Genomic DNA, 12,997 nt, shown 5'->3' with positions numbered 1-12,997 from the left:
ATGTACACATGTATCAAGCAAAATAGAAAATGTCACTCTTCACCAGCTATAGCTATGACAGTGTCCGTTTTGTGTTTGTTATCAATTGATATTATTGTTATCTATCGTTTCAATAAATACCCGCAGTTCCAAACACTTTTCACCTGCTGTTTCACCAAATATTGTCAGAAATGTCTGAGCGATGAGGCCGTTGTTGGAAAGGTAATAAAGCGTGCAGGTGTGTGTGCAGCGACATTCTCGATACCCAATGTGTTTCACATTATCTTTTAACATTGGGGCGGATCACAATTAATGTGCAGGCTGGACGTGAAGTGGGCAGCACATGAAAGGCTGCGTCTGAGTCCAGCAGATTTCACTGTTGGCTTTTAACGCCACAAGCTTCGTGCCAAGTGGAATAAAATATGGTAGTAATCCAAGATGAAGGGATTTGGGGATTATCACTACATTTTCCGAAAGTTGCGTGCTGCAGACGGGACATTTTAACTGGAGAGTAAAGAGCCAGGATTTCTCTTGGGGTGACCATAAATGGAGAAAAGCGCTGAGACGCTCCCATCTCTGCAGATGACTTGTAGAAAGTGGAATGCGCAGCCACATGTATAGTAAAACGTGTTCCTTTTTAATAACAGAAATCTTGAACTTTGGGACAGAAAGAAGGAAAATTACAGAGAACAAAAATAACCTTGACACTAATACTGTAAGTTACAGAAACACATGAGATGCATCGCACGTCTCACAAATAAGCAACCGGACATTGATATCACATGACGACCAGATTTACACACCTGAGGCACAGAAGGACGGGCGGGGATGGGGGGGTGGGGGGGTCATGCCACATTTACACCAATATACAGAACATCACTACACTTTAAGTATCGCACAGTTCCACCCACCATTCAGCAGAGAGGGAGGGACACAGTGGACTGAAGGGAGCGGCAGATAAAACCCATGCAATGACAGTATTTCTCACATTTACAGATATGACTGGATTTGGACTTGGTTTGGCTATAGTGATACTATATTCAATTCAGATTCAGGTTATGTGTCAGGTCAACACACCCCCAAAGCTAAAAGACAAATAAAAGCTCAGCGTAGCAGAATATTGCATTTCTCTCCAAAGCAGTTCAAAACTAAGAGTGGAATCATAAAGGTGATAAATTAAAGGTGGGGTGAAGGGATTTTGTGAAATGAGCAGTGACTGTTTTAAAACAAAACAAGAAACAAACCACCTTGGTGTTGCATCTGTGACATCAACAGTAGTTTCTGGAAGAGTTGATTGCACGTTAGGAAGGGTGCGTGAAGCTGAGGCTGTAATCAGCTGAGGAAGCTGCCCATCTAGGAAACAGCATTAAAGGGCCAGTGTGTGATATTTAGGACGGTTTATGTAAACTACCCATGAGTATGTTTGCATAAGAGTGTACTTGCTTTCAGCATAACAATCATTTTGGTTTTCATAGCTTTTGAAAATAAAGGCCTTGCATTACAGAGGCCACCATTTTGTGTCGGCCATGTTTCTACGGCAGCCTGAATGGAAAAACATTTTGAAGAGGCCGCAAACGAATGACATCCTTTCAGAATGCCTTCAATCATTTGAAGTTTGAGTTTGTTTGTTTTCAAATGGTGCAGAGATTTTAGGACTGGGTTCTGCATCACAATTTCCTGTGAATTCTGGAAATATTCCAAATTGGAAACTTTCCATGGGAATTTATGAGACAACAGTCCACACAGCAGACAGCGTATACAGCATTTTCCTGTTGAATAAGATGAGAAAAAAAACAAAACTGTATTTGCATCAAAATTGGATTGTTTTAGCCAAGATTATGATGCAATACATTATTTACCAACTGGTTGGTAGTACCCAAACCTCCAAAATTGAAGATTTCCAGTTTATTCCCGTTAATTCCCACGGAAAGTTTCCACTTTCCAATTTCCAGTCCATATCAATCTAGTGTCAGCACACATGTATTCTCGCATTCCATTTTAGTAGTGACCATTTCTCACTAGGAAATACCCTCATTTTATGTCCTTGTATTCTTTAAACGACGAGCAGACTTCCTCTTTTGAACTCAAGCAAGTTTCCATGGTTACCATCTTCTTTGTTGTTGTTTTTTGACCAGCTACCTACTGGACTGCAAAGCATTGTGCTACAGTCGATGTTACGGTCTGTGCTGAATCAAACTGGAGGTGTCCACTCAGGGTCTGAGTTGACCTGTGCGGAAATGTATATCATGGCGACGCGGAAAGTATGACCTGACCCTTAAAACTGCTTCTTTAGAGGGCATCTTAGGACATAAAGAGAGTAACATTTTGAAAATGATTATGAACATATTTGAGAAGACAAATGTATGGTTACAGTTCAAGAAGATGTTGGTGGAGTGAGTGAGTAACTGAGCAGCTGCATGCAAATGTTTGAATATTGGAGGAAATCTATAAACACACTGATGTTCTTCTACAGCCCGTCAAACGCGTCTAAAAATGCTGCTCATTTCACAAAATCTTCCAGTACTACCACTCTACAGTCAGTTTCTGCAGAGCACTGCTGAACTTGAGGTAGTTACGATAGTAAACTTTGCAGCTCAGTTCAAATACGGTCCAATCAAATACATTAGCAGGTGTGTTGAGAGACTACACTGCAGCTGAGCCAGAGATAGACACACACGTGAGAAGCGGAAATCATCCACTCAGTGATTATAATCTGACCTCAGAGATGAGCACACACAGCAACAACTAGAACCTCAACTCCATTTTAAACCAATAGTGCAGAAGAGCTGTGAAACATGACATCAGAGTTAACCCCGACTTAAATTATTCAACTGTGTGGTGAATTCACTGATACATCAGTGGCTGTGCAGGACAGGCCACTGAACGCCTTTAAAGGTAACAGACACAGTGATCAAAGTCAGTTCATCAGTAACGTCACAGCTGTAGTAAAAATCCTCATGCTTTTAATTATGTTTATGGCTTATCACACTGCAGTATATAAGTGGTAGGCATCTTTACAATGAGAAGAAAACAATGTGACTTTAACCATCAGTGGGCTCTCACAACAACAAGATGCTAATTTGGTCCATTTTGACATGGTGCCAAAGGCAAAACACGGCATTAACTCAGAGATTAGTACCCACTGTATGAACACAACACTCACAGGATTAGGAACAAGGCAATAAAAGACAAGATCACTTGCGCACACTTCCTGGTGTTTAGAGGAGAACAGGCTGAGTTTGCTGACTCTAGAACTACACAGTTTAAAGCTGCTGTCAGTTTAAAGCAACCATCACATCTCAAGGGGGTGTAAATTGTGTTTTGAAACAGAAACTGCTGAATGTAAACTTGCCTGTGATTATTTATGGATTGAACTGTGTTTTAAATGTGCTAAGTTTAAATGACCCGGCGGCAGTCTACATATACAACTACATATTGGACATTGGTTCATTGTTCTCCCCGCAGTGGCTTCAATAAATAATATTTTCTATTATACATACTGAATTGAAAGGCTCATCATTCACTTAAAAGGGAGTGGAATGAAGTGACGCAGAACTGCATTGTGGGTCTAATGCTTCATTTTGCTCATGGTGCACCTTGCGGGTGTTAGCGCAAGGGCTGGCCAAACAAAGCACATTATGAAAATAAGCATTTAGCTCAAAGACTACACAGACTCTGCCCAACTATGAATCATGGGTAAAATCGGGCAAAAAAATCTGTTAGCCGTTGAATAAATGCTCCCCAGTCATCAAATATGTTCATGAGGTGACATAAGGAAGAAGGAAAGTAATGCTAACGATACAACAGACAGGACGTTAGCCAAAAAGTAAATTTCACTGACAGCAGCTTTAAATATAAAGGACAAATGCTCTAACAATAGCTGTAAATATTAGCAGTGTTAACCCGCGTACAGCTGCTTACATTACAGTAAGATGACTTCAGAGTTAAAGGAGCTTTCAGCACTACAATGTTTTTAGCATTCCGTCACTAACGTTCTAACCGTTTACTGTTACTGACATGAAAAGTCAAACAGACATTTTAAATACAGATGTAGCAACTCAACTTAGCAACTACACAAACAGCTGACCGTGTGCAGCTCCACACACACACACACGCACACGCACATCATTGCTTAGTGAAGTTGTTGGTTATGAGCAGTGTTGTGTGCATTGTCTCGAGCTAACACATACTGAGCTTTTTAGTTTTTTTAAAGTTACCGCCAGTTACACCGGACGAAAAATCTCCCCACAAAAAGCAAGAACCTAGAAGCTCTTAAGGTGTCAAGCTTAAATAACAATGGGGTAATTCTTATTTTTATTATTAACATAATTATTGCAAAGAAGGGCAGTCGTTTAGTGATAGAATTATTACAAACAGAAGTTTACAACTGTACACACACATACACACCCACACATTACTATACATTTTGTACAGCTTCATGCATTTGAATGTTTTTTTTAAAAACTAGGACCATATTTTATTTTTATTATTCTTATTATTGATAACATAACAATGAAAACTTCTGACTTTGGAGTCAGGACAAGTCCATTTAAATGACTGAATACTACTAACAGATACACTTACTGCATTTTATGATTTCCTAGTATGTTCAGGTCCCTTTAAACCAAATTGGAGAAAGAAGAAAAAAAATGATTAAAACATATCTGGGCTTATTGAGTTTGTAGCTCAGATAATCAAGGAGCCAACTACCTACCTACCTACCTCACATCTCATTCATTTCCTGCAAAACACTTTGGCTTTTCTCTGCCTGAAAAGAAACCTTCACTCTCTTTCTTCACCACGATTACAGGGAACGTTTTTCTGGGGGAAAAAATATATATTTCAATCAAATTCTTGCAATCTCCTATTGTAACATTTCCTGTAAAAGATGTAATTTGGTGCTGATAATAAATTAATATCAAATATGCTCATAATGAAATAGAAGTTTACAGCTTCAAAATAATAGAATAAAAGAATTAAACATAATAGAAGGTTAACCTGAAAGCAATTCCAATTAAATTAGACTTCAGTGAGGGCAGTGGCCCCGTAGTGGGTCCTGCAGTTACTGCAGGTTGGCCATGAGAGACTATTAAAAGTAAATTTATAAGAAGATTTGACATTTTCATCTTAGTGACAACATGAAATTACGTTAAAACATATTTGTTATTAAATTAAAAAAGTTGCTTTGCAAATTGTTGTATCCACACGGATGGATAATTATGAACAATTTATGTAACCTTTTGTTTTGTAACCTCAACAATGAAATGTCTGATTCAAAATAATGCATCCTCTACACTTTTGTGTTGATTAGAAGTATCAACTGTGCTGTGGCTGCCTTTTAACATTTGTGTTTAACACTTGAGTGATAATTATATCATTAAGCAATCACTGAATTTGCACAATTTCCTCATTCTTCCCAGGAAATTAGAAATAAATTACAGTTGCTGTAAAACAAGACTAGTTAATCATGAGCTTGAGTTGGTTTTCTGTCAAGTACATTCATTTCCATGCATTTCCAAAGCAGGATTTGTTAGAGCAGCGACTGTAGCTTCTCTCAATGCAGATAAAACACACGCACACACAGACACGTTTGCGCAGCAATCATAGTGAGGACCCTCGTGGAGATAATGCATTCATTAGAACCTTAGCCTAAATGCCTGATCCTAATCCTTACCCTAACCTAAACTCAATTCTTTCTCTAAAACCAGGTCTTAAACCCCCAATAGCCCTTTACAGATGTGAGGACCAGCCAATATTTCATCACTTTCCAAAATTCCTTCACTTCATATGGATAATACATTTGTTGGTCCTCACAAAGCTACCCATACAAGAACACACCCACACGCACAGCTATTCTTCTTAAGACAGCATAACCCATCATCCCTAAACTTAACCATAACCATTAATGCTTAATCGTAAACATTAACCATAACCACAATTCTCATCTAAGCCCTAAACTTAACCAGCTCTTCAGAAATGAGGTTCCGCCTCATTAGGACAAGGTTTTAGTCTCCATGAGGACAATTGGTCCTGACAAGGTCAGTGTATATGCCAGAAAAGCTCCTAAAGAAATGCAAAAACACAAACACACACGAGGCAAAAGATAGAGAAGGATGATGATGAATTAACTCCAATCCCAGCTGACACTTTAAGAGCATAAAGAGGATGAGGATATAAGAAGCAGTGTTACACAACTATTTCAAGCACATTAAACATCTCAGAATTCACCTCAAGTAGTTCTTATTTTACAAGCCCCCCACAAACTTCCTCCACTGTGCTTCTCGGTGCATCAGACAGAAGAGTGAGTGCAGGGGAAGATCTGAGCTGTGATGGAAGACGACGGCTGCGAGAGCCCGTTCAGCAGATTGCACCATGTGAAATCACAAGCGCATGGGTTTGATGGCTGTCTGATTGTTTTCCTGACCCAGTGCAGGTGGGGATTTTTCTTTTTTTTTTTATTTCACGTTATTAAAAAGCACTTTGGTAGTTTTAAGGATTCGAGGATTCAACTATGTAAAACCAATGTGTGTCTACAGCACAGGTACGTGTGAGAAAACGTGGCTGCTGGCGAAGATCGCTGGTGAAGCGTGCGGGTTCAGGTTCACGTGGGTTAGACTGCGACTGTTTTCAGATAAGAGTATTGCTGTTGACATCTGGAAAACAGATTGGAAGCTGCGTGTCAGTTGAAGTTATGGGAATACATGTGTCATAAATAATACATAAATAAATCACACGGCAAACTGTTTCACAGGTTGGACAGACAAATGATGGCAAGCAGTTACGGCAAGATCATGATTATTTACGGCAATGATTTACCACTAGAAAGGCCGGAGTGTGAACACTGATGTGAATGCGTCAATCACAGATGCTTTCCAACTGCACTTTAACTTGAAACATGCCAGATATCTCTTTAAAAAGGCTCAGTCCACCTACTCAAACCATGAAGAACTGTGGGTCAGACTGAACTTACCTGGACCTGGTAAACTGTATGTGTTCATGTAATCATGACTGAATAACAAAAAGGAAACAGATCACCAAGTGGAGTAAAACTTGCAGAAATTGAAATCATTACTTCAATGTTGGGCCTTTCTAGTGACAAATGTACGGTTCGTTTGACGACAGCGGGTTTTTCTGGGTCTTAAATTTCACAAACAAGGAGAAAGAAGAGGAAGCTGAGGCTCAGTGGAAGAGGAGAGACCCCGTAACAGTTTCACCAGTCAGGTTTTTTTTTTAAACCCCACACCTGATGATTAACAGGAAGAGGAAGCTCCCGGGAAAGTTCTTAGTCAGAGAAGAGGCTGGCGAAGGACTGTCGGAGGCTGCGGATGGTCTCGGCTTTAGCCTCGTCGTCGGTCAGGCTCCCGCGTAGCGTCTCTGTGAAGGTGTTGGTCAGTGACTGGGATTTGCTGCGCAGTAAACAAAAGAGCGGTTATGTTTAGAGGAAAGATGAAAGGGAGAAAAAGTCTAATCTTGAATATAATTTGTACTTTACAGATATGTAACAATCAAAAACAATGTTTTATCAGCAATTTAAAGAATAATTCAGGCTCTCACTGATATCACTGACCCACACCAAGGTCCATAGAGAAAATCAACAATTTTACATTAAGGCACAAAGGAGTTCAAATGTGTTATTTTGTGATGTTTAATGTTTGAAATCTTTTGTCCAATTTGCCTAAAGAGCACAGACTTATCAAACGAGGCAGCAGAAGACCAGCATCTCTCGTGTCCCTACAAGCTAGAAATACTCATTTTCTCTATGGACTGTTTTAAAGATATTGTGGACTTAAGCTGGTGTAGAGGCTTTCGTTAAAGCTAAAATCAGTTTTTCCTCCTGTTCCTGACGGCAGCCATGTGACATTATTACCTATATTTGAATAAAAGGTAAAGCAAAGTTTGCGTGTGGACTCACTTTAGCTGGGGTGACTGTTTCTGAGATCCAGGACCAGAAGGGGCAGGGATGGGTCCAGGCTGGAAGGCCTGACTGGGAGAGGTGGTGGCAGACCGGGCTCGCTGAGGTGAACCCTGCGCCGACTGGGATGGAGAGGTGGAAGAGGAGCGGTGTCCCCCTGTGGCAGAAACTGTCATTACATGTACTGAACATTGATTGTCATTGTTGTCCTGCACTACATCACTGCAGAGGTGAAGTGTCAAGGCAACGGAAGGATTTCTTACCTCGTCTGGGCTGTGTAGTCTGTCCATGCAGAGGGATTTAGAGAAAAATAAAATGTTACACAGTTCAACATCATTTTCTGTGTTCTGCCGGTACTTTGTGCAACTACTACTATTATCTTCAAATATATTTGATAGGAGCATTAGTAATAGTAATAATCGTAGGAGAAAAAGTAAAAATAGCAAAAGTAACGTCACTTTATTAATACTCGGTTACTTATTTATGCTTCAGTGAAACGTTTTAGTCGTCTTGGTTTAATCACACACCTCCAGTCTTTCAGTTGATAGTTGACATTGTATCATCCTGATTGGTAGTGTCAACCTCTTTATTTTTGTGCTACATTTTCATCATTTTGATTTCTTTTTCTTTCGGGTACTGCCTTTTTACGGCTCACCACATCTATGAATTGGCAGAGATTCTTACGCCGGATGTCCTTCCTGTTGCAACCCTCTCATATATCCGGGCTTGGGACCGGCATAAGGAGTACACACTAGATGCGACCTCCCCGTGGCTGAAGTGAGAGTGAGGTGAGCAAAGGGGATTGTGTACCTTGCTCGGGGGTACCCCAGCCCTTGACCTGGTGGGGACCTGAACTGGCAACCTGTTGTTACAAGCCAAGTTCCCATTCTGCTTGGCTATGGGCTCCCCCAAAATGAAGAATTTTTAATTATTTTATTGTACAATGTTTCTTCTTTATAGAATATAACTGTTACCATGTATATCATCTAGCTGTAGCTCATTTTCAGTCCATGTCCCAGGTCAGGCTGTTAAAGACTAAATCGAAGCTAAGCCATATTATTTACAGCTACTGTCAGTGATGTTGCCTTTTGGCTAATTTCCAGTTTGTTGTTACCCTGCCCACTCCTTCCTCCCAATGTCATTAAAGGAACATGACTGGTAAGATGTCATTTATTCACCTACTAACAGTTCTGGCTCCCGAGTGGATACAGTGGAAAATACCGTCAGCGCCGGAGATTAAGCAAACACCATAATCAGCATTTCAATTAAATTATTACATTGACAGCAGCTTTAAGTACTTTTTTGTTGGGCATAAAGTACTCGGAGTCTGAAAATAGCAGTAGTGCCTGTGTGAAGGTACCTTGACAGCAGACGGCTGAGGTGTGGACACTCCCAGAAGCACCTGGGCCATCTTGTTGAGGACCAGCTCTGTGATGAGCTGTTTATCTTCCTCCACATGTTCACCAATCAGAGGCATTGAGCTGTCCATCACCTACATAACAAAAAAAAAAACAGCCAGTCAGAATCATATACTGAACTGTTTCCCACCACTGAATTCACACTTCATAATCCCACCACTAGATGGCCCTGCTGTATTTCTTATCTTGAGAATCAAGTGTGACCATGTCACTGATAATAGACTCGGCGTTGTTTTGCCAGCAGTGATGAGTCATTTTCAGGGATCACATACATAGCAATGTTCCCTTACATGAAGCTATGATCTACACAGCAATCTGACAGCATTAAATACCATTAATCATCATATGCACTGAGCATGACACTGTCTTCTCTATGTTCCCATGCACTCTCATATTTCGTCCTGTGTCCTGTAGAAGGGTAGTAGACAGATTTGTTCTCTTAAATTTCTTTGAAAGTCATCATCCATCTCCAGTCGCTCAGGCTGCTCCGATAATACATCACATGAATAATGTAATAGTTAAAATTTAAACTCATTTTGTTTACTCTGCATGTGCAGCCTGACATGAAGTATTGCTGCATGTTCAGGCCTCATGAGATAAAAATGTTTAAACACGTTGACATAATCTCTACTGGAACATGGAGAGGAGTCAAAATGGTAAATTTGAATGCACATCTAATCTCAGATACAGCTATTTATTGGCAAAAAGGCACCACATTTAATATTTTTACCAATAAAACGTGACTCCATGTGTAAATATTATGTTACCCTTGGTATGACTCGGAGGCGGCAACACATCAAATCCACTGCCACACAAATAATTAACCTCAAAGGCAAACAAAAACAACAACTTTCCCACCACTTGAGCTCACGTGCACGCACACGTGTAACTCGCAGAACCGCAGAGCACATGAGGCTCAGAGTCCCGACGTTCCTGCTTCCCAGAAGACCAAAACAAACAGGGGCAGAGGAGTGTGGCTGCTGGTACTGATGGTTTGGATGCATTTGCCTGGAGTGTTGGACGAGCCTGCAGCACCGCGCCCCAGCCACAGGCTGTAAACAAAGCGCAGGGAATGCAAGCATGTGCTGATCCTCGCGTACACAGTTGACGCCAGCCGCAGCCCAACCGCGCTGCAGAGAGAGTGCACAACTCACACTCTAAATAAACACTGTGCCAGCTCACTCAATGTGTTTCGCCCCTTTTTTTCTCTGTGGCTGAAGCCGTTTTATTAGTGGCACCAACAGACTTGATTTGTCTCTCAAAAGGCAATTTAACCCTCATTTGTGAACTAAATCAAGGTGGTGTGGTTTCGTTTAAAGTGAAATGACATGATCTTTAATAGCACATGGCACCAGTGATGAAGATAAACACATTACAGAGACGGCAGCATGCAGTCCATAATGATACACTGATATAAACGTCTATATATCAGCAGCTGTTCATGAGCTTTGGATTGATTAACACCATTGGGGACATTTTAGGATCATGCAGAACAACCTGGAGCTGATTTTAAAATCTTTTTCTTCCTTTAATCGATTGCTTGTCTAGTCTATGAAAAAGATGGAAAAGAAAATCAATGCAAACTCCACCAGCCTGTGACATACTTAATCTGGAAAAATCTCTAAACCCCAATAGAACTGAAACACAGAAAAGCCTAAAAGAAAATTTTATTAAAGACCCTTTTTCAATAATTTCAACTCCAAACACACAAAAAGCAACTGGATTAAGCAGTGATTGGTATGAAAGGACAAGTTTAATAAATAAGCTAACTAACTGCAGGGGTAACTGATAACCACTGTCATTCAATGACACCAGTCACACGTCAACTGTGCTGTATCATTCTGAAAGTCTTCTCAATTGTAATGTCTCTTCCCTCTGAAGTTTGAAAAGATAAGTAGCCTAACTGAGCCTCACATGCCAAATAAGGTCAGAGTGATAACAATAATTTGATCACGACTGACTTTTCTCTGACAGAAACTTAATCAGATCCAAGTCAACTGACTCTACATGGACTGTCTTTATAAACACATCTACATGGATCATAGCTTGTAAGCCTTATCTTGTACCCCACTATTGTGACTGTGAATTCAAACAGCTGCATATGGAGCCATTAATTGGCAGCTTCAGGCAGGAAAATGTCATAATTATTTGTTGTTAATGGTATTATTATTCTGCCTCTGTTTGGTCTCAGAAATGATGAAACATGTTGCATCCTCCATCTGAAAACTGTCAGGCAATACTATCAGACGGAGGGAGCGTTTGTTTGTATACAGCTGCACTACAGGGGAGGGCGGGGACAAAAGGCATTTATCTCGTCAAACTGCTGAATGTGTTTTCAGTTTTCACTTCCTGTGTGGACCATGGTAATGTCACCGGGTGACAGGAGATCTGAACACTGTTACACAAGGAAACACAGACAGATTAGTCTTTGAGATTAGAGTTTGAGAAATTAAAATGTCAGATGTTTTTTTTTTAAACAGAACTTTGCGAGTCTGGATGCTTTTTTTGACTTTTCCTCTAAGGAGCTCCCCGTACAGTTTCGGAGTACATATTATGGCACCACTGTAAACATCCATCCATCCATCGCCTACTGCTTTATCGTCACTGTTATAAAAAACTCACTGCTGAAGCTCCCCCCTCCCTTCCTCTCTCCTGGCCATGTGCATTTGTTTTCAATGGAGCCGGTGAACACAACCAGTTGAGCCATGTCCATGCCGGTCGGCATCTGTTTTGCATGCTTCTGTTTTTTTCAGTTCTCACCATTCCAAAAAAGCCAATCTGATATTTACTTATGTGTTTTCTCTTCCTCGCTTCCTCTTACAACGGTTTTCTCTGCTTCTGCCATGATGAACATCTAAAATAATCTTATAGGTGGTGCCTGAGTGTGTGTGTCTGTGTAGTGACATTAAACTATTTGTGTTTCTTGCAAGACCAGAGACTTTGCGAGAACTCCTGATTCTTAGGACTCGGATTAGGGGCCCTGATCTTGCAAGGCTTGTTTTCTGCTAAGAGACAGCCCTCAATCTCCCTGCAACAAGCCATTTAACCACTGACAAAGACTCCGAAGCTGTTAAATTAGGGTAGAAATCCTGCATAGTTCTCCTTTAACCAACTAATTTCCTCTTTGTTTGCATGGTGTTGGTGTTTTAAGTTTTAACTTCTCCTCCTATTCCCAATACAAATTTTGCCAATTTTATTCAGTTAACTGGATCAACAGGAAGGCGCGTAGGCCTCAGTCAATGGTGAACATTTAAGTGCAATGAAATTGAATCTTGTAAAACTATATACTGCTCTGCCAAAACCAATGTTCAAGTATATCAAACATGACATACAGTATGTTTGGGTAAGACCTTCCAAAGCCTTCCCTGATGTTAAATCCTGTGTCAACCTCCTGTTTCACATGGAAACCAGCAATTAAAACATTTAATGGGAGCAGATTATTTCTTACATTCTTGAGTGGAATGTGTGCACCGGAATCTGGATGACTGAGGGAAAAAATATATAAATCCAAACATCCACACTGTGTTTTTATGTGCACGAGTTAACCAGTAGTGGGTTCACACGGTTCTACACAAAACCCTCACATCCATATTCGAGAGCCCCTTAAAGCCCGTCCTTTGCTGTGTGTTGCCAGGTTCTTGGCTATGGGATTGGTGGCGAGGTGGGGTGTGGCCTGGTGTTTTGGCCA

General features: G+C 40.6%; 1 protein-coding gene across 5 annotated transcripts in view; it reads right to left on the bottom strand.

Annotated features, from left to right (window-relative positions):
* Positions 1-595: 595 nt before the first annotated feature.
* LOC122766362 (synapsin-3-like) overlaps positions 596-12,997 on the bottom strand; it is a 117,176-nt gene continuing 104,774 nt past the window's right edge. For 4 of the 5 annotated variants that reach the window (XM_044021138.1, XM_044021136.1, XM_044021139.1 and 1 more), the window contains exons 11-14: positions 9,252-9,383; positions 8,155-8,173; positions 7,892-8,048; positions 596-7,385 (exon numbers count right to left, since the gene is read on the bottom strand). In XM_044021138.1, the coding sequence (XP_043877073.1) occupies positions 7,262-7,385; positions 7,892-8,048; positions 8,155-8,173; positions 9,252-9,383 (432 nt within the window). In that variant the 3' untranslated portion in view covers positions 596-7,261. The remainder of the gene's footprint in view (positions 7,386-7,891; positions 8,049-8,154; positions 8,174-9,251; positions 9,384-12,997) is intronic. The other variant, XM_044021140.1, reaches the window with a different exon arrangement.

This window comes from Solea senegalensis, linkage group LG3, assembly GCF_019176455.1.
Source record: "Solea senegalensis isolate Sse05_10M linkage group LG3, IFAPA_SoseM_1, whole genome shotgun sequence".
Classification (NCBI taxonomy): domain Eukaryota; kingdom Metazoa; phylum Chordata; class Actinopteri; order Pleuronectiformes; family Soleidae; genus Solea; species Solea senegalensis.
The sequence above is the reverse complement of the archived record's forward strand: the minus strand, read 5'-3'. Positions and strand labels throughout refer to the sequence as shown.